Here is a 21,338-nt window from a genome sequence, read left to right on the forward strand (position 1 = left end):
GGAGACTGACTTTGTACCAATAAATGTTGAAGCTGAATGATGCTACACTGTACTATTCTATTTTCACATTTTCTTGAAATTCTCAGTAAGTTGAAAATCAATCAATTTAATCAAGTTCAGGCAAATTATGTATCTTAACTATAAAAAGTAAATAAAAACACTTCACAATTTTCACAGGAACATACAAAACATCCCAGAACACAGGGTAGGGACGAATTTCATAAGGACAGATAGTGGAAAGCACCTTCACCACACGCCTCTGTAAGTGATGCCTTCGGAAAGGCCACAGCCTTGGTGACAAGAGTCCTGACCAAATACACAACTGAGATCTAGTTCTGCAGAGACACCTGCAAATCCGTGCCGAGCCTGTCCTCTTCAAAAATGTCAAAGTCATAAGAGACAAGGATACATAATTCTTCCAGATGAACAAAACGCACTCCATGATCCCGAACTGAAACGTGAACCAGAAAAAAAGAAACTCATTTTTGGCTATAGCACACTTTCAGGAAAACCGTCAAAACTTGAATAACCACTGTACAATAAAAAACACAATTCTGTGTTTGTTAACTTCACAATTGTGGAACACTCCTGGGGCTAAGTAAGTGAATGCCCCTGTTCTTGGGAAGCACACCAGAAACACTACATACTGCGGCACACGGGAAGCACATGGCCCGATGCCCTCAGACCACTGTGCAGGGGCGGGGCAGGGGACACTGGCGAGCAGGTGTGCAGAGGACACAGAGGACAACGGACGAGGCGGGAGGCAACTGGGACTCTAGGGGCCCATGAGAATGTTTGTGTCACTCCTGAAACTTTCCTCCAAGTCTGAAAATGATTCCAAAGTACACTGTGTTTGTTCATACTTTAATTAAAAAATAATAAATGCCATACAGGGAAAGATCATACATTTGATTGTATTATTTTTAAAAAATCCACCTCAAGGCTATTGTTTCAAGGACACACGGCACAGACTGGGAGGAGAGCTCTCCAAGTACAAAAGTTTATACCGCAGAAAGTATGAAGAGCCCCTAAAACCAATGAGGAAAAGACAAACAACCATAAGAAAAATACACGTAGATACGAATAGACAATTGACAGAAGAGAAAATTCAAATGGTGAATGACTAGTAAAATATATTTTTTATTCAGCTCCCCATCAAAATCTCCGAAACAAAATTACTCATCAGTACTTGCAGTAGGGCCATTTCTCTTATGTAGATTTTGTTGTGCGCTTTAAGTGATTCCTTACAGACTGCCTTCAAGCCACTGAAGAATAACCACGTCATGTAGGCGCTAAGTTTTTAATGCATATAGTTTTTAATGTATTCTTTTTTTTTAAAGTATTTTATTTATTTATATGACAGAGAGAGAGAGAGAGAGAGATCACAAGTAGGCAGAGAGGCAGGCAGAAAAAGAAGGGGAAGCAGGCTCCCCGCTGAGCAGAGAGCCCGATGCAGGGCTTGATCCCAGGACCCTGAGATCATGGCCTGAGCTGAAGGAAGAGGTTTAACCCACTGAGCCACCCAGGTGCCCCAAGTATTCTTTTTTTAATGGCATTCCTTTTTTTATTTACATACAATGTATTATTTGTTTCAGGAGTACAGGGTTGTGGTTCACCAGTCTGATACAATTCATAGCACTCACCACATGACATACCCCCCTCCGCCCCTGCAATGTCCATCACCCAACACCCTCTCATCCCCCCTCAAGGCCCTCCACTCCAGCAATGCTCAGTTAGTTGCCTGCGGTTAAAAGTCTCCTATGGTTTGTCTCCCTTGCTGGCTTCGTCTTGTTTCATTTTTCTCTCCCTTCCTCTATGATCTCCTGTCTTGTTTCTCAAATTCCTCTTATCAGTGATATCATATAACTGTTTTTCTCTGATTGACTTACTTTGCTTAGCATGATAACCTCCAGTTCCATCCACGTTGTTGCAAATGACAAGATTCCACTTTTTTGATAGTAGTGTTCCATGATATATCTATATACCACTTCTTCATCCATTCATCTGTCGATGGACATCTGGGTTCTTTCCATAGTTTCGCTACTGTGGACACTACTGCTATAAACATTGGGGTGCATGTGCCCCTCTGAATCACGACAATTGTATCTTTGGAGTAAATATCCAGAAGTGCCATTGCTGGACCCTAGGGTAGTTCTATTTTCAACTTTTTGAGGAACCTCCATACTGTTTTCCAGAATGGCTATAGCAGCTTGCCTTCCCACCAACAGTGTAGGAAGGCTCCCCTTTCTCCTCATCCTCGCCAACATTCCTCTGGTTATTCAGCATCTTTTCTCATTCCATACAAATTTTAGGATTATCTGTTCTATCTCATTGAAAAAAGTTGATGGTATTTTGATAGGGATTGCATTAAATGTGTAGATCGCTCTAAGTAGCATAGACATTTTCACAATATTTGTTCTTCCAATCCATGAGCATGGAGCTTTTCCCATTTTGGGGGGGGGGGGGGGGGGGTCCTTCCTCAATTTCTTTCATGAGTACTCTATAGTTTTCTTAGTACAGATCCTTTGCCTCTATGGGTAGGTTTATTCCTAGGTATCTTATGCTTTTGGGTACAACTGTAAATGGGATTGACTCCTTAAATTTCTTTTTCCTCTGTCTTGTTGCTGGTGTATAGAAATGCAACTGATTTCTGTGCATTCACTTTATATCCTGACACCTTACTGAATTCCTTAATGAGTTTTAGTAGTTTTGGGTTTTCCACATAAAGTATCATATCATCAGCGAAAAGTGCGAGTTTGACTTCTTTGCCGATCTGGATGCCCTGTTTCTTTTTGTTGTCTGACTGCTGAGACTTCTAGTATTATGTTGCACGGCAGTGGTGATAGTGGACAGCCCTGCTGTGTTCCTGACCTTAGGGGGAAAAGCACACTCAGTTCTTCCCCACTGAGAATGATATTCGCTGTGGGTTTTTCATAGATGGCTTTGATGATATTAAGGTTTGTATCCTCTATCCCTACATTGTGAAGAGTTTTGATCAAGAAAGGATGCTGTACTTTGTCATATGCTTTTCTGCATCTATTGAGTGTATCATATGGTTCTTTCTTTTATTAATGTTATTGTAAATACACTGATTTGCAAATGCTAAACCAATCTTGCAGCCCAGGAAAAAATCCCACTTGGCCATGGTAAATAATCCTTTTAATGTACTGTTGGATCCCAATGGCTAGTAGTGAGAATTTCTGCATCTATGATCATCAGGGATATTGGTCTGTAACACTTTTTGGTGGGGTCTTTGTCTGGATTTGGGATCAACGTAATTCTGGCCTCATAAAATGAGTTTGGAAATTTTCCTTCCATTTCTACTTTTTTGGAACAGTTTCAGGAGAGTAAGTGTTAATACTTCTTTAAATGTTTGGCAGAATTCCCCCGAGAAGGCACTTGTTTGTTGGGCGACTTTTGATGACTGCTTCGATTTCCTTACTGGTTACAGGTCTGTTCAGGTTTTCTACTTCTTCCTGATTCAGTTTTGGTAGTTTATGTGTCTCTAGGAATGCATCCATTTCTTCCAGATTGTCAAATTTGCTGGCGTACAGTTGCTCATAATATGTTCTTATAATTCTTTGTATTTCTTTGGTGTTGGTTGTGATCGCTCCTCTTTCATTCATGATTTTATTAATTTGGGTCCTTTCTCTTTTCTCTTTAACAAGTCTGGCCAAACTTGTTACTAATTATTATTATTATTAGTTCTTTTAAAGAACCAGCTCCTACTAGTTTCATTATTTGTTCTACTGATCTTTTGGTTTCTATTTCATTGATTTCTGCTCTGATCGTTATTCCACTTCTCCTGCTGGGTTCAGGCTTTCTTTGCTGTTCTGTCTCCAGCTCCTTTAGGTGTAGGGTTAGGTTGTGTACTCAAGACCTTTCTTGTTTCTTGAGAAAGGCCTGTATTGCTATCTCTGGACCACCTTTGCTATACCCCCAAAATTTTGAACAGCTGTGTTTTCATTTTCATTGGTTTCCACAGATATTTTAATTCTTCTTTGATTTCCTGGTTGACCCATACATTCTTTAGTAGGATGTTCTTTAGTCTCCATGTACTTGAGTTCTTTCCCATTTTTCTCTTGTGACTGAGTTCCAGCTTCAGAGCATTGTGGTCTGAAAATATGCAGGGAATAATCCCAATCTTTTGGTACTGGCCAAGACCTGATTTGTGACCCAGGATGTGATCTACTCTGGAGAATGTTCCAGGTGCACCAGAGAAGAATGTGTATTATGTTGCTTTGGAAACAATGTTCTGAATATATCTGTGATGTCCACCTGGTCCAGTGTGTCATTTAAAGCCTTTATTCCTTGTTGATCTTTTGCTTAAATGATCTGCCCATTTTGGTGAGGGGTGTGTTAAAGTCCCCTACTGTTATTGTAGTACTGTCAATGTGTTTCTTTGATTTTGTTATTAACTGGCTTATATAATTGGCTGCCCCCCATGTTAGGGGCATAGATATTTAAAACTGTTAGATCTTCTTGTTAGATAAGACCCTTTAATTATGATATAGTGTCCTTCCTCATCTATTACTATAGTCTTTGGTTTAAAATCTAATTTTTCTGATAGGAGGATTGCCACCCCAGCTTTCTTTTGATGTTCACTAGCATGGTAAATGGTTTTCCAACCCCTCACTTTAAATCTGGAGGTGTCTTTGGGTCTAAAATGAGTCTCTTGCAAACAGCGTATCGATGGGACTTGTTTTTTTAATCCAATCTGATACTCTGTGTCATCTGATTGGGGCATTTAGCCCATTTCCATTCAGGGTAACTATTGAAAGACATGGATTTACTGACATTGTATTGCCTGTAAGGTGACTATTACTGTGTACTGAGTTTGTTCCTTTCTGGTCTATGGTAGTTTTAGGCTCCCTCTTTGCTTAATAGACTCCTTTCAATTATTTCCTGTAGGGCTGGCTTAATGTTTGCAAATTCTTTTAGTTTTTGCTTCTCCTGGAAATTTTTTCTCTCTCCTTCTATCTTCAATGACAGCCTATCTGGATATAGTATTCTTGGCTGCATATATTTCTCAGTTAGTGCTCTGAATATATCATGCCAGTCCTTTCTGGCTTGCCAGATCTCTGGATAGTTCTGCTGCCAATCTAATAATAGATATTTCTACCGTTGCAGGTTACAGGCCTCTTGTCTGGAGCTGCTTTCAGGATTTTCTCTTTTTCTCTGAGACCAGAAAGCTCTACTATTAGATAACAGGGTGTTGACCTATTTTACTAATTGGGGGGGGGGGGTGAATGTTCTCTGTGCCTCCTGGATTTTGATGCCTGTTTCCTTCCTCAAATTAGGGAAGTTCTCTGCTATAATTTGCTCCAATATACCTTCTGTCCCTCTCTTTCTTCTTCTTTTGGGATCCCAATTATTCTACTCTTGTTTCATCTTATAGTATCCCTTATCCCTTCGATTCTCCCCTCATGATCTACTGGTAGTTTATCTCTTTTTTTCTCAGTTTCCTAACTCTCCATCATTTGGTCTTCTATATCACTAATTCTGTCTTCTACCTCATTTACCCTAGCAGTTAGAGCCTCCAATTTTTGATTGCACCCCATTAATAACCTTTTTGATTTCAACTTGGTTAGATTTTAGTTCTTTTATTTCTCCAGAAAGGGTTCTCTAGTATCTTCTATGCTTTTCTCAGGCCCAGCTAGTATGTTTATGATGATCATTCTGGGCTCTACTTCTGACATCTTACTAATGCCCATATTGATTAGGGCCCTGGCAGTCGGTACTACATCTTGTTCTTTGAGATGAGGTTTTCCATTTTGTCCAGAAAACAGATGAATGAGAGAACAAAATGCTCAAAGGGTAACAACAACCCCAGAAAAATATACACTGAACAAATTAGAAGAGACCCAAAACTGGGGCAAAAGGAAGGGAGGGGGGGAGAATATGAACAGGCTGGTGAATAGAACAGAGGCACACACTAGATTTTGGTTGTATTTTGATCATTAGAAGAAACTGCATCCCACAAATTTAAAGAAAGAAAAACTTATATTACATGAAAAATAAGGTCAAATACAATGAAGGGATAGAGTATGACTGTAAAAAAGAAAATTTAAAAAGATTTTTAAAAAGGAATTGTAAAGGAAATGACATTGAACTTGTATCGAACTCAACTGCTTTGATTCAGCAAGCCACAACTGTTAAAAACAAGGATATCAGAAAATTTTTGGATGGTATCTATGTTTCTGAAAAAGGAACAGTTCAGCAGGCTGATGAGTAAGATCTGAGTTGTCCATCTGCAGAAACAGCGAGAAGCCGGATGATTTTTCAGACTTATTTGTGATATTTTAAAGATGCAATAAAAGCTATACTGATTTAAAAGAAAAAAAAAGGAATTGTAAGATGTCGGTTGAAAAAGGAAAGAAGAAAATTTCAAAAAAAAAGTAGAAAAAGAAAAAAAATAAAGAAAATTTTAAAAATTAACTTTGAAAGACTAAAGAATCATGGGGGAAAAGCCGTGAGTTCCATGCACTGTATTCCCCGAGCACCGCAATTGTGCAGTCCTCATTGATCAGTAAACTCGGTCTTGGCTGGATATTCTTGCTGATCTTCTGGGGGAGGGGCCTACTGCACTGATTCTCAAATATCTTTGCACGAGGGGGAACTGCACCACCCTTGCCAGGGGCCAGACTAAGTCATCTGCTCGGGTTCGCTTTCTGTAGCTTTTGTTCTCTGCAAGCTTTCTGTACAGCTTTCGAGGGCAGTAATGTACATGGTGGCCTCCCAATCTCCAGCCACGAAGGAGCTGAGAACTCAGGGCCCCACTCCTCAGTGAGCCCTCAGTGAAAAGCAGTCAATCACTCCCATTTCCCTGGTCTCCAGCCACACTCTGTGCTCACCCAGCCTGTGACTGAGCGTTTCTATCTCTGGCGCACGACCCCGTTTGGAGTCTCCAAACCCAGCAGATTCCTGCAGTGCACCCCTGTACCGCTCCCTCTGGGGGACGAAGGGGAGTCTCCCCAGATCTGCTGCTTGTTAGGTCCGTGCTCAAAGAGCAGCGGCCCGACTGCGCCTCGGATCATGGTTTAAGGTAACCCCGAGCTGAGAGGCCTCTCCTCAGCTCCATCTTCTGCAGCCTTGGGTGCTCTGCCACACTCAGGCTTTCTGTGACCCCGACAGACCTAAGACCACACTGTCCCAGCAAGGGTTCCACCCCCCGCTTAGCCACTGGAGCAACGTCCCTCACCGGAGCAGACTTCTAAAATCTCCAAGCGCTCCACTGCTCCCCTTCTTGCTGGGTGCTGGCTGATGGGAGTTCCCTCCCCCGGCAGTCTATCTTCCGTATAGCATTTGGATTCACTTCTCAGCACCTCCTACCTTCCACAAAGTGGTCGCTTTTCTGTTCATAGAATCGCTGCTATTCTTTTCTTCTATCTCCTGCTGAGTGTGTAGGTGTTCAGAATGGTTGGATAACTCGCTGAATTCCTGGGACTGGACAGAATTTGGATCACCCACCCCTCCACCACCTTGTTCCTCTCCTCCCAATGCAGAGGATTCGGTAAAACTCCTGGGGCATCTCAGTTTTCAAACGGCAATGAGGTGATTTTCTTTTTAGCTGCAGAAGGTCACTGTTTTTTATTCAGAACTATTTACCTCTATTATTAAATTTTCCGACTGCAACTACAAGGTAAATTTTTACATTTTCAACAAAGTATTTAAAATCTTAAGAAATATGTAGGAGTGCCTGGGTGGTGCAGTCGGTTAAGTGTCCAACTCTTGCCTTCCGCTAAGGTCGTGATCTCAGGGTCATGAGGTCAAGCCCTGTGTGGGGCCTGCCCTGAGCATGGAGTCTGCTGAAGATTCTCTCTCTCCTTCTTCCTCTGCCCCTCCCCCGAGCTCTCTAAAATAAATAAATCTTAAACAAAAGTGTAGAGAATAATCCTCATTTGAGAACCCCACCACCTGGACTGTGTCCCACGTACTTCTGCCAGTACACATCCCTCTAACTCCTACTAGAGCGCCTCACCAGCAGTAATCACTCTTCAGAACTGACATTTATCACTACTGTGAATGTTTTAGCCCTTTACTGCATGTGTGTGTATTCCTAAAGACATTTCTAAGTTCACTAGTAATCAGAGAAATAAAAATTTAAATTATAGTGAGAGACTATTATACACATACAAAACTGGGAAAAATTCTAAAGTCCAGCCAAATATCAGGTGGGCCACAGAACAAAAGAACTCCAGCAATGACAGCTCTGGGGACCCATCAAATCAGTATCACCAATGCATAAAAACACAGAGACAGAAGGAACAACAGGGCCCTCCAGACAATACAGGCCTGGAACTGGAGCCTACCAGAAAGGCCTCACCTTCCTATGAAGACGTGCCCCTGCACTCACATCAGCGCAGCAGGGACAGGCCCACTTGGAAAAGAGCATCAGAGAGCCAATATACCGTCCTCGGGAAAGATCTCTGTGGAGCCGGGAGGCCTGGCTGGCTCAGTGTGTGGAGCAGCAACACCCGATCTTCGGGTTTTGAGTTTGAGCCCCACACTGGGTGTGGAGGTTACTTAGACATAAAATCTTAATTAAAAAAAAAGAAAAATCTCTGAGCGCCAAGCGGCAGAATGACAGGAATTGGCGCGAACTACAAGAACCAGTCATTCCGTACCTGTCCCAGTCCTCGTCGGCGGCTCTTCTTCTCCAAGATCGCTCTGCGCCAGGCTTATCAAACTGGTCAAAGTCATCATCTGTGAAAGAGAGATTGGCTGTAAGTCAGTCTTATTAAATTAAAACAGACACAGATGTTCTAACATTGATGGCCCTGACTTAACAATGGTTTAACTTGTGATTTTCAACTTTGCAATGCTGCAAAAGCAACATGCATTCAGTGAAAACCATATTTCAAATGACCAATGTGGGTCTTTTCCCCAGGCCAGCGATGTGCAGTACTGTTCTTTCTCACAATGCTGGGCAGGGAGCAGCAACAGTCGCAGATCTCAGCAGGCAGGGACCATGAGGGTAAACAACCAATACACGAACCACTATCTGTACCCACACGACCAGTCTGTCACTTTTGGTACAATATATTCACACCATTCATACCAGCACAATATATTCAATACGTTACCAAACACAGCTAACACTTTATTATAAAACAGGCTTTGTGTTACATTACATGATTTTGCCCTAAAGAAGCCAGGCTGAGCTATAATATAATGTTAAGCAGGTTAGGTCCACACGTTTGAATTACAGCATTTTCAAGTTACGGCAAGCTTATCAGGATATAACTCGGTAAGATGAGGAAGATCTGTACTGAAACAACGTTTTTCTTATAAGAATTTCTGACGTAACATTTTAAAATGTTAAAGTTTCGGCTCTCTGCTCCTTCCTACTTGACAGACGGCCACTTCTGTGCAGTGCCGCTTGCACCCGAGACACAACAGTGAAGGTCTGCGTGTTCCAGGAGGAGGCCGCCCGCGGCATAGTCAATGGCACGATCAAGGCTGAGAACAAGAAACCTGTGTTCAGTGGAAAGCCCATCTCCATCTTCCAGGAACAAATTCCCACAACATCAGATGGGCTGATGCTGGAGCTGGGTAGGTTCTCAAGTCCTCTGGGGACACGGAGAAGGCCGGCGCTCACCTGAAGAATGGTGCCGAGAGGCTCATCTCTACCTCCTTTGCTGAAGCCCCCATGTTTGTGATGGACACGAATCATGAGAAGTACAACGACTCCCTCAAGACTGTCAGCAACGCCTCCTATGCCACCAGCTGCCTGGCCACTCGGGCCAAGACCATCTGTGACCATGGATGGCCCCTCTGGGAGGCTGTGGCGTAATGGCCGAGGGGCTGCCCAGAGCAGAGAGCATCATCCGTGCTTCCTCCGGCACCACCAAGGCTGCAGCCAAGGTCCTCCCTGAGCTAGCTGAGGGAGCAGCTCCCTGGCACGCCCCTGCATGTCTCCTCCCGCAGTGTGTCAGCCGTGGATCTGAACCACCGCCTGCAGAAAGCTGCCAGATATGACGACATCAAGAAGGTGGTGAAGCAGGCACTGGAAAGCCTGTCCCCTCAAGGGCACCCTGGGCTCCACTGAGGACCAGGTTGTCTCCTGCAGCTCTAACAGTGGCGTCCACTCTTCCACATTCAGTGCCAGGGCTGGCACTGTTCTCAATGACCACTTTGTCATGCTCCATTCCTAGTACAACAGTGAATTTGACCAGAGCAACTGAGCAGTGGACCTTACGGTCTACATAGCCTCCAAGGAAGAAGAGCCCCCTGGACCACTAGCCCTAGCAGGGCCACAAGAGGAAGAGAGAGGCCCTGCTGGAGTCCTTGCCCAACTCATCCCCCAACACGCTGAGACTCTCCTGCCCTCCACACAGTTTCCATCCCAAGCCCCTGATACAGGGGAGGGGCTTAGGGGGACCTACCTCATCATGTACCACTGTCAGTACACAGTACCGAAATGAATAAATGCAATACAGAAATTCCATATACAGCTATTACAAATGCTGGGACACCTGGGGGGCTCAGTCGGCTGAGCGTCTGACTCTTGGTTTCACCCCAGGGCATGATCTCAGGGTCGTGAGATGGAGCCCTGTATCTGGCTCCAGCTTGGGCACAGAGCCTGCTTAAGATTCTCACTCCCCCTCTGCCCCCCCACTGGTGTGCGCTTGCACACACAGGCATGCTCTCCCCACCCCCTTCCAAAAAAAGTTTAAAAAAATCTAAGTAGGCTATTGAAAGCTACTGAACACTATTAGGCATGAAATACCACTAACAGACTGGACTTTTTTTTTTTTTTAAATCATAAATTTTAGTAAGATATTTTCCTTACGAATTAAGTTTTTCAAAATTTTTACTAAACTTACATGAAAGGGAAAAAAACTGCTTTACTAAATATTAAAGATACTTTTATAACATTTTCGTTATCTTTACATTTTTCCGAATTTACCACAGAAGACAAAGACCTTATGTAGGGAAAGTAGGGATACTAAAGAATTGATAAACAGAAAAAAAACACGAGTCGCATCTATAAAAGTTTTCTGTAGCTACAGGTAAAAGTGAAAAGAATGAAACTCTAACAGGTGAAAACTTAACGACATATTTTATGTAACCTAGCATATCCAAAATATTATAGCATGTAACCAATACGGAAAATATTAGTAAGACATTTTACATTTTTCCCATTTTACGTTTTTCCCATACTGTGTGTCTGTGTCATACACAGTACATCTCCTATCTCACTTTTAAAAATTGTATTGGGAAAAACAAGGAACTGGAATGAAAGATTTTCCTCTTGGATACACATTGGAGCCCAGAGGCTTGAGGAGAGGCGGCAGACAGACACCGCCCCAGAAGAATCTGCCTAGGAGAGTCAGAGGATAAAAACACCAATAATGCCCCAGGAATTTTCCCAGCCTAGGGCTAGAAACTAGCCAGTGTTCTTTATCTTTATGATTGAACTGTCTTTTGACAGTTGACTCTAACTTTCCTTCCAGTTATTTCTCTGCAGGATTCTCACTGTTTCCGTGAGTACCTTTTGGCTAGAACTTTTTTGCATTATGTTCCATGAAGTTGGCTCCTCTGAGAGAGTTTTGGAGCTCTGTTGGTCTAAGCCTTGCTCTTCCCCTTGGACAAACCCCAAGTCCCAGCACTAGTGCTATGCGTGGGGACAGTCTCTGAGTAACATCTCACTTTGGGAGCTGAGGGCCTGGATGATGGCTACGGAGGGGAGCAGAGAAGCTCTAGGTCTCCTTGGCTTACTCCTCTTGGTGCAAAACTCCATGAACTGGGTCAGGAGCTACTGGTGTTTTTATCCTCTGACAGAGGGAGAGTGAGAGTCTTAAGTAGGCTCTGTGCCCAGGCTGGAGCCAGATACAGGGCTCCATCTCACAACCCTGAGATCATGACCCGAGCTGAAACCAAGATTCAGAAGCTTAACCAAGAGAGCTACCCAAGCATCTTTAATGGGAAAAATACTTAAATCAAGACTGCACCAAAAACCATGGATGTTATGACAAAGAATGTATGAAAAGATTCTCAACATTACGCTGTCATTAGGAAAATGTAAATTAAAGCCACAACAATACACCAGGACATATCTATGAGAATGGCTAAAATTTAAGACCTTACTATACCAAGTGTTGTCAAGGATGTAGAGCAACAGAGCTCATACTCTGCTGACAGGAATGTGAAGTGATACAACCACCTAATAAAATAGTCTGGCAGTTTGTTTGTTTGTTTGTTTTTAAGATTTTATTTGAGCGCAAGAGAGCAAGCAAGAGCACAAACAGGGGCAGAACAGAGGGAGATGGAGAATCAGACTCCCCGCTGAGCAGGGAGCCCAACACAAGGCTCAACCCCAGAACCCTGGGATCCTGACTTGAGCCAAAGGCAGACACACTTACCCAACTGAGTCACCCAGGTGCCCCAGTCTGGCAGTCTCTTATAAAGTTCAGTATCCCCCAACTACATGATTCAGCCATTCCACGCCTATGTAAGTACCCAAGAGAAAAAGAAATTTAAGTCCAGGCTAAGGCTTGTACACAAATGTTCATAGGCACAATATTGATAAAAGCCCGAATCTGTAAACAATTCAAATGTGCATCAACAGGCAAACACATCAACGAACTATGGAATATCCCCAGGTACAATTCTACTCAGCAATAAAGGAGACTTAAATACTGACATACACTTAACAGCATGGATGACCTTCAAAATAATTATGCTGAGAGAAGCCAGACCAAAAAAAGAGAACACACACTCTCAGATTCCTTTTTATAAAATGGTACTGTTAAATCAGGAACAGAATCAGCATTTGCTCGGGGACAGACAGGAGGCAGGAATCAGAAAGGACACGAAGACACTTCTGATGATGACACAATCGTCACGCTGACTGGCTGTGGTTCCACGGATGTGTACAGATATCCAAACTTATGAAATTACGTGTTTCAAAGATACTCAATCTCCTGCGTGTCAATTACACTTGAATGGAATCAGCTTTTTAAAAGGATAATTAAGAAACTTTGGTCAGGGATGAAAAACTCAAATGTGTACTTCCTGTAGACATTGTAGACTCCTGTAGACTCACTGTAGACAAATGAGCAAAGCAGACTAGGCAGGCATGATGGCAAATTAGCAGGACTTTACCTAGTTTGAAGACAGGAGCTTTACCACATTCACAGGGAGTGCAGGCCCAGCGAAGGCAGAATCCCAACTTTTCAAGAGAAAACAAAATTATGGATTGTTCCTTAGTTTTTAAATATAAGCAACTGATTCAAGTCTCTGGGGGTGCCTGGGTGGCTCAGGCAGTTATGCATCTATCTGCCTCTGGCTCAGGTCATGCTCCCAGGGTCCTGGGATCAAGTCCCAAGTCAGGCTCCCTGCTCAGCAGAGAGCCCTGCTTCTCCCTCTCCCTGTCCTTCCGCCCTCCCCACCGCTCATGCACTCGCGCTCTCTCTCATGCTCTCCATCTCAAATAAATTTTTAAAAATCTTTAAAAATAAATAAATAAAATAACTGAAGTTTCTGTGGTTAGTTTTCTGTTAGTTTCTGTGTTGGTTTTCCTTCCTCCCCCAGATTACATACTTCATGAAAACAGAGTATTCCCTAGCTGACAACATGAACACAAAGTTCCAACATTTTCTAAGCAAAAAGGTCTGCTCTTGGCTTCTTTCACATCAGTTCACAGTGAAGGTATTAATGGTCACAATCGCCCTTGGCAGATACTGCCATACAGCCAATTCTGCTGAGGACATAAAACCCTATGGCCAAGGTAACAGTCACCTAGAAACCTTGTTAAAAACTATACAATCCCTGGTCCCACCCTGAATCTGATTCAGTGGGCTCAATTTTCCATGTTTGTTTTTTTAAAGCTTCCCAGTGATTGTGACGACAGCTGGAGCTGGGAAAACCTGCCCCCACAATCCATCACACTCCAGAAGAAAAGTTAACTGTTATCTTGCTATGTAAGTACTTCCTACAGTTAAATCCACAAAAGTCAAAATTAGAAACCTGGATTATGTAAAAACAGTTAAAATAAATACTTCTCCAAAGGAGAGATCCCCATAAAATGTCCAAGAAAATTGGCTATGAAATCATTCCAAACTAAGGATTATTGAAAGGTAAGCACAAACTACGCGGAACTGAGGTCATGAAACCCGCATTCTTCATTCAACAATTACTTGAGCACCTAATGTATGCCTGGCATTGTTCTAAACACCTAATATACAGGGTGTACAAGATAAAAATTTCCACTGCGTGTAGGTTACAGTCTAACAGATCGAGACAAACAAAAACCCCACAAACATATATGGAAAGCAAGAAGGAGCGAGTGGAAGGCGCCAACCAGACTGCTTACAATTTGAAAGAGAATGGTCAGAGTAAAATGCTTTTAAAATGCACACAGGGGGCGCCTGAGTGGCTCAGTGGGTTAATCCTCTGCCTTCGGCTCAGGTCATGATCTCAGGGTCCTGGGATCGAGCCCCACATCGGGTCCCGCATCGGGCTCTCTGCTCAGCGGGAATCCTGCTTCCTCCTCTCTCTCTCTGCCTGCCTCTCTGCCTACTTGTAATCTCTCTCTGTCAAATAAATAAATAAATAAATAAAATCTTTTAAAAAAAAAATAAATAAAATAAAATGCACACAGGAAGCACTGCCAATACAATTACTGATACTGCAATAGCACTGAATGGTGACAGATGAGAGCTAAACTTGTGAGCACAGCGTAAGGTTTACAGGTATAGTTACAGAGTTGTCAAATTACTATGGTGTAACCTTGAAACCTAACATTTTATTGATTATACTCAATTTTTTAAAATTTAAAAAAATGTTCATGATTCATATGTTTCAAAATTTACTGTACCAGAAATTAAAACCAGGACATTTTTAAAATATTTTATTCACAAATTGTTGTAAAAGAAACAATAAACCCATTACATGTTAACGTAACACATTCTTACTGAAAACTGTATTTAAAAAAAGAAAATTTTTGTTTTGCCAAACTCTTTAATGTCTTTGCAGAAGACAGCTTGATTTTTACATCTGCTTCTGCACTTAATCTCTTGCAATAAATTGTTCTGAGTGCATGAAAGAAATCCAATTCCAAAAATATGTGAAGCTGTTAAAGAGCATCAAGTGTTTTCAGATCATTTCAGATGTTCTTAATATTAGACCAACACTCAACAAGTGGTGGTTTCTCAAAGGCTATTTGCAATGCAGAGTCTGAACCCTTATCAATGAACATTTCATATTCTCACCTGTTAAAAAATGCACTGGTATGTCTCTCATTCTTAATAGATCTTTTAACACAAGACTGTATAACATCTTGAAAATACTGGTTCACTGAGTTATGCTGTTCTTTCAAATGCAGACACCTTTCTTATTCCATATCAAAAATTAATTTGTTTAAAGCACCACCAATCTCTTCAGAAAAATCTTTAAAATACTGGAACGGTTTCAAGTTCACCATAGCAAATACAACTTCTCCAAGTTGTAATGGAAATGCTAATTTTTGCTCGAAAGCTTGGATTCTCTCATTGGCAATCAATACTGCCAGCTGTTTCCTTGACTAGACAGGCTCACGTCACTTGCAAGAAAACATCTGCCAAATACTACAGTCTGAATAATCCTAATTTCATCAGTTGTCTTTTCAAGTAAAACTGGTGTTCTATGAAAAAAAAAAAAACAAACAGCATATTCAGCTCTCAACTCAATCAGAACAGTACCTTCCCTAAGAAACACCTTATGCATACTTCCCATTTTGTCACAAACCTTCTTTTTTTGTAAAGAGGGAGGGAGATGGTGAGGGGCAGAGGAGGAGGCGGCTCCACAGAGCCTCTCCACCCAGCACAGAGCCCAAGAAGCAGGGCTTGATCTCACAATCCCGAGATCATGACCTGAGCTGAAATCGAGAATTGGACGCTTAACCAACTGAGCCACCCACGTGCCCCAAAGAGTATTATTTTTTCAAATGTACTTCAGGGTCAAGATTTAATGAAAGTAATAACTTTTACTGCTTCATCAAGGATCTTCCTAAACAAACTCTTGTTTTTTTCTATGTGGCCTGGCTTCTAACAGTTTGTGGTCACTGCCTTCAATCATGCTAAGGAAACAAACTGACTCACCATCGCTTTTGCAACACTGATGCAAATGTACACACAGTAAAAAAGGCACATCATCAGGTCTTAGCACTCTTATGCAAACAGCCCTCATAAACACTCCTGGGGGACCCTTGGGGGATAGTCTCAGGGGACTCTTTAAAAAGACTTTGAAAGCTGTTGTCATGCAATCAGCGAGCACAGACAATATGGACAAGGAAGCTCACTAAGGAATGTTTTATCAGCAGGAAAAGTGGAAATCAAGCAAATACCTGACGAAGCAGAGAGGTAAATTAAAATACAGTCTTGCAGTTCTATAGGAGGCAGCAGTAAGAACTATCACTAGAATTGCTGTATTTCTGACATGGAAAAATATCCACAATAATCTAACAACCCCCAATACCATGCAGTAGAGTGTACCACTTTGTGTGCAAAATGTGTGTGTGTGCGTGTGTGTCTGGAAGGATATAAGCAAAACCCTAATGGCAGTTATCTCTCGGTATGGAATCACAGACTGTCTTCTATACTTTTTCCTTACATTTTTACAGAACCTATTTTCTTTCTTAGAGTAACAACCTGTCCTTACTAAAACAGCATACAATTATAAAAACTTCTTGGAATCCCAAAGGTGCAAAGAAACCACCCCAAGTTTCTCTGATCAGAAATAACAGGACACCTGGGTGGGTCAGTTGGTTAAGCATCCAACTTCTGATTTCTGCTCAGGTCATGATCTCAGGGTCACATCAAACCCCACATCAGGCTCTGTGGTGGGCACAGAGCCTACTTTAGAGTCTCTCTCTCTCCCTCTCCCCCATCCTTGGCTAGAGCTCGCTCTCAAAAACAGCAACAACAAAAAGTAACAATCATAAAATCAAACAAACATCATTTTAAATGTTTATGCACACGTTTGAACGTACAGTGTGCAAACTTTAAAGAGGACTGTACAATGTTTTTAATGAAGTATGAAGTTTCATACTATTTAAATTTATCAGCAGAAAAAGCCACTGAAGGGGTGCCTTGTGGCTCAGTCGGTTAAGCATACAACTCCTGATCTCAGCTCAGGCCTTGATCTCAGGGTCAGGAGTTCAAGCCCTACACTGGGCTCCATGCTGGGCATGCAGCCTACTTAAATATCTATCTTAAAAAAAGGAAGAAAAAAAAACGGAAGTAAAATCAATGGGATGACTGAAATTCAAGTAAAACTTTATTCAGCCCAAGAGATATCTTGAGGTTAATTTCCAAGCCCCCCCAAAAGCACATACAGCATGAAAGGGGCTGGGGAAAGTGAAGCTTGATGTTACAGTAACAGAGAGGAAGGCTGAGCACTGACTTGAGTTTTGACAAGCAGATGAGCATACAGGGAAGACAGCAGAGAGGGTGAAACGTGCCGTATTAAGGCCAGAAGATTGTGACTAGTTCCACGGGTTTGAAACAGCCATTCAGGGAGAGAAGCAACAGTTAAAATAAATGCTGAAAAGGTAGACTTGAGGGGTGCCTGGGTGGCTCAGTGGGTTAAAGCCTCTGCCTTCAGCTCAGGTCATGATCCCAGGGATCTGGGATCGAGTCCCTCATCGGGCTCTCTGCGCAGCAGGGAGCCTGCTTCCCCCCCCCCCTGCCCCCGCCCCACTTCTCTGCCTGCCTCACTGCCTACTTGTGATCTCTGCCTGTCAAATAAACAAATAAAACCTTTAAAAAAAAAAAAAAGGTAGACTTGGCGTGTCACTGAAGAATCACTGTGAGACACCTACTTACACTTAAGAGGCAATACGACTGCAGTTTAGAAAAATTACCCAGCAGCGAAAAGAGGCAGTGACTGAACTCATAACAGATGAACAATGGTCTGAACAACACAGAACTACAAACCAAGTAATTTAAAAAAAAATCCTGGCTAGCATCACAGTAAATAGGTGGGAAAATAAGACAATGGATCAATCAGAATCTATTTCTCAGAAAGAGAAGAGCGTGAGCAGAGGGAGGGACAGAGGGGGAGAAACTCCAGCAGACTCCCCACTGAGTGTGGAACCCAATTCAGGGCTCAATCCCACAACCCTGAGACTATGACCAGAGCTGAAATCAAGTGCCCCAGAATCTGTCCATTAAGAAACTCCAAGTCATGTCCACTAAATGACAAGGATCAAAGAGAAGTCAAAGAAAACATCGGTATTTTGAATCCAGTATATTACTGGGATGTAAACTGACTGATAAATGTGCTGGTTTATTTTGGGGTTGGGGATGGGGAGAAAGCAATGAGTTTGGTTTTTTAAATGCTGCATCAGTCTTATGACACACCAGTCATCCTTTGTTAATACTAAAAGCAAGTCTGACTTGCTGACCAAACAGGACTGAACAGTCTCTGATTTTCAGATACGAGGCAGATGCTGAACAATCCGGCAGTCCCGTAAGTGCTAATCCCTCATAATCCGGGGTTCGCACAGAGGTTAAGGGCTCCGTCTCAGGAGACTGCCCCACTTCAGAGGGTCAGCTGCGAAGGGGGTGCCCCGGTTACCCATAATTCTATTCCCCAGGCTAAATAATTCAATTGAACAACTTACAGAACCCCTCAGAGAACCCAGGCTAACATGATACTGGGACAGTTTACTATCAAGTATAGAAATGGAGAGCCAGGTGAAAGCGGGATGAAGCTAGGAAGGTCCAAATGCAAAAGCCTCTGTCCCCATGGCAAGGGTATGCCACCCTCCCAACAGAGGCACATGGGAAGCGATCCCAAACCCCTTCACCGAGGGATGTTTACGGCGGTCTCATTAGATAAGCATGCCTGGAAAACCACTGACCAAAGATGACAGAACTCCATCTCCAGCCTCCCAGGAAATGAGGTTGAGGCTGAAAACTGTAACCCGTTAAACACATGGCTGGTTTTTCAGGCAACCAGCCCCATCCTGAAGCTACCTAGGTGACACCCCCCCCCCCCGCAAAGTAACTCATTCATTAGCATACAAAAGACAATAAACTCCAAGGGTTTTAGGAGCTCTGTGCCAGGAACCTGTCCACCAGAACCTCACAATGCAACCTTATTTAGAAAGGATCATTACAAATATAATTGTTAGGATGAGGTCGGACTGGATTAGGATGGGCCCTAAACCCAATGACTGCTGTGGCAATTCCACTTCTGGGTATACTTAAAAAAGAACTAAAAACGCAGGTTTGCAGAAGTATGCATACACCCATGTTCACGGCAGCACTCTGCAGAACCAAAAAGTGAAAGCAACCGAAGTGTCCATCAGATACTCGGATAAATGAAATGTGGTCTAGCCGTACAACGGGGTATTATTTAGCCTCGGAAATTCTGACACCTGCTACAACACGCACGGACCTTAACACTACAACTCTGCTGCGTGAAATAAGGCATTCACAGAAAGACAAGCTATGAATGACTCTTATACGAAGTCCCAAGAGTAGCAGAAATCATAAAGACAGAAAGTAGACTGGTGGGTGCCAGGGGACAGGGTAATGGGGAGTTAAAAGTGTTTTACGGGGACAGAAGGAGTGAGAAGGTAGAAAACAGACGAAATCCGACTGGCCATGATTTCATATTGCTGTAACTAGATGATGGGACATATAGGAACTATGTAATTATTTTTAAGCTGAAATTTTTCCAACAGGACTTTTTTAAAATAAAAGATATTTTAAAGTAAACTATGAATCATTTCCTACTTCTGACAAAGACTTACAGCATGTGACTGTGTACTGCAGATCAGTGTGTGGGAACACAGGCGTTCTCTCTGACTAGTGGTCACAGTGCAAAATGGCACAAATCCAGCTCCGTAGCTCAGGGGTTAGAGCACTGGTCTCGCAAAATGGCACAAATCCTACACAACGTTGTGTCTGACAGTAACTGGCAAAAATCTACGTGTCTTTCTCTTTTTATCCTCATTCTAACAAGTCTAAACCAAAGACCCACTGGCAAAAATACAAAATGACATTTGCACAGACTAAGCAGGGAGCATGAAATAAATATTATGTATTGGTTACAAATACATGCATGGAGCATGAAATAAATATTATGTATTGGTTACAAATATATAGGTAGATGTATTTCTTAATTTAACATCCTGACATTGATACGTAACGAATATATACTGGAAACACATCAAATTCCTGGTAGTGTGAGACTCTGGAGAAGAGTTCTGTGATCACCCAAAGAAAATATAATGGGGAACTTATCTGTAATACTGTCCTTCATTTAAAAGACAAACCTGGGGCGTCTGGGGGACTCAGTGGGTTAAGCCTCTGCCTTCGGCTCAGGTCATAATCTCAGGGTCCTGGGATCGAGTCCCGCATCGGGCTCTCGGCTCAGCGGGAAACCTGCTTCCTCCTCTCTCTCTGCCTGCCTCTCTGTGTACTTGTGATCTCGCTCTCTGTCAAATAAATAAATAAAAATCTTTTAAAAATAAATAAATAAATAAATAAATAAAAGACAAACCTGATGTAAATGTGACCAAATGTTAAGTGCTAACTCCAGCTCTGAGGCTAACAGGTTTGTCATGCTATTCCTCACAGTTTACTTTACTGAATGATTTCTCTCGGCACACAGGTCAACAGGAAGTGAGAGGGCCCTCAAGAAGCTTTGGCCGAAACGTGCAAATATGGAAGAGATGCTTGAATGCTTGAAGGGGACCTTTTACGATAAAGAAAAAGTATTTGTGTGTGTGTGTGTGTGTGTGTCTGTGTGTGGGTTTAATGCAGGAGCAAGCGCAACATGTGCCAGTGTCCGTGTGGAAGGGAAAAGCGACCAAACGTGAGGGCGAAGCAGAGGAGGGAGCGACGGGCAGGGAGGTCCCAAAGGGAAACCTGCTGGGAATCCCAGCCCACGTGTAGATTAAGGCAAGCTTGGGGGAAAAAAGTTTGTGGTTGAAAAGGCTTTTTCTGAAGAAAGCAATCTCATCTCCTAACACCAAAGAAATAAAAAAATTTTTTAAGTAATGCAGCAAAGACACAGCTAGAGCCACCGTGGGAGCAGAAAACTACTAGAATTCCCAGAAGGAAGGAAGAACGACTCTCAGCATGGATGAACCTGTGCTTCGACAAAGACCACAGCTACTGAGGCAGAAAGCAAGAGGGTATTTTCTTCCCCCGGCATACGGAATACACAGATGGAGATGGAAAGAACCGTGACTCGAAATCCTAGGAAATAAGCTAAGACAAGAACTCTTGGCCCGTTTTTATTATTCTTATACTTCCTACAGTCACCTCCCTCTGCTCACGTTTCGAACACAGACAAATCCTTTTTGCAAAGCTGCAGTTTACATCTGTCACAATGAG

At 42.6% G+C, this 21,338-nt stretch overlaps 1 protein-coding gene across 11 annotated transcripts in view; it reads right to left on the bottom strand.

Moving 5' to 3' along the window:
* RBM33 (RNA binding motif protein 33) overlaps window positions 1–21,338 on the bottom strand; it is a 133,553-nt gene that overhangs the window by 103,418 nt on the left and 8,797 nt on the right. For all 11 annotated transcript variants that reach the window (XM_045086269.1, XM_045086267.1, XM_045086266.1 and 8 more), the window contains exon 2: window positions 8,628–8,706. In XM_045086269.1, coding sequence (XP_044942204.1) covers window positions 8,628–8,706 — 79 coding nt within the window. The remainder of the gene's footprint in view (window positions 1–8,627; window positions 8,707–21,338) is intronic.

Source organism: Mustela putorius, unplaced genomic scaffold (assembly GCF_011764305.1).
Source record: "Mustela putorius furo isolate JIRA1106 unplaced genomic scaffold, ASM1176430v1.1 tig00000929_pilon_pilon_pilon, whole genome shotgun sequence".
Lineage (NCBI taxonomy): Eukaryota > Metazoa > Chordata > Mammalia > Carnivora > Mustelidae > Mustela > Mustela putorius.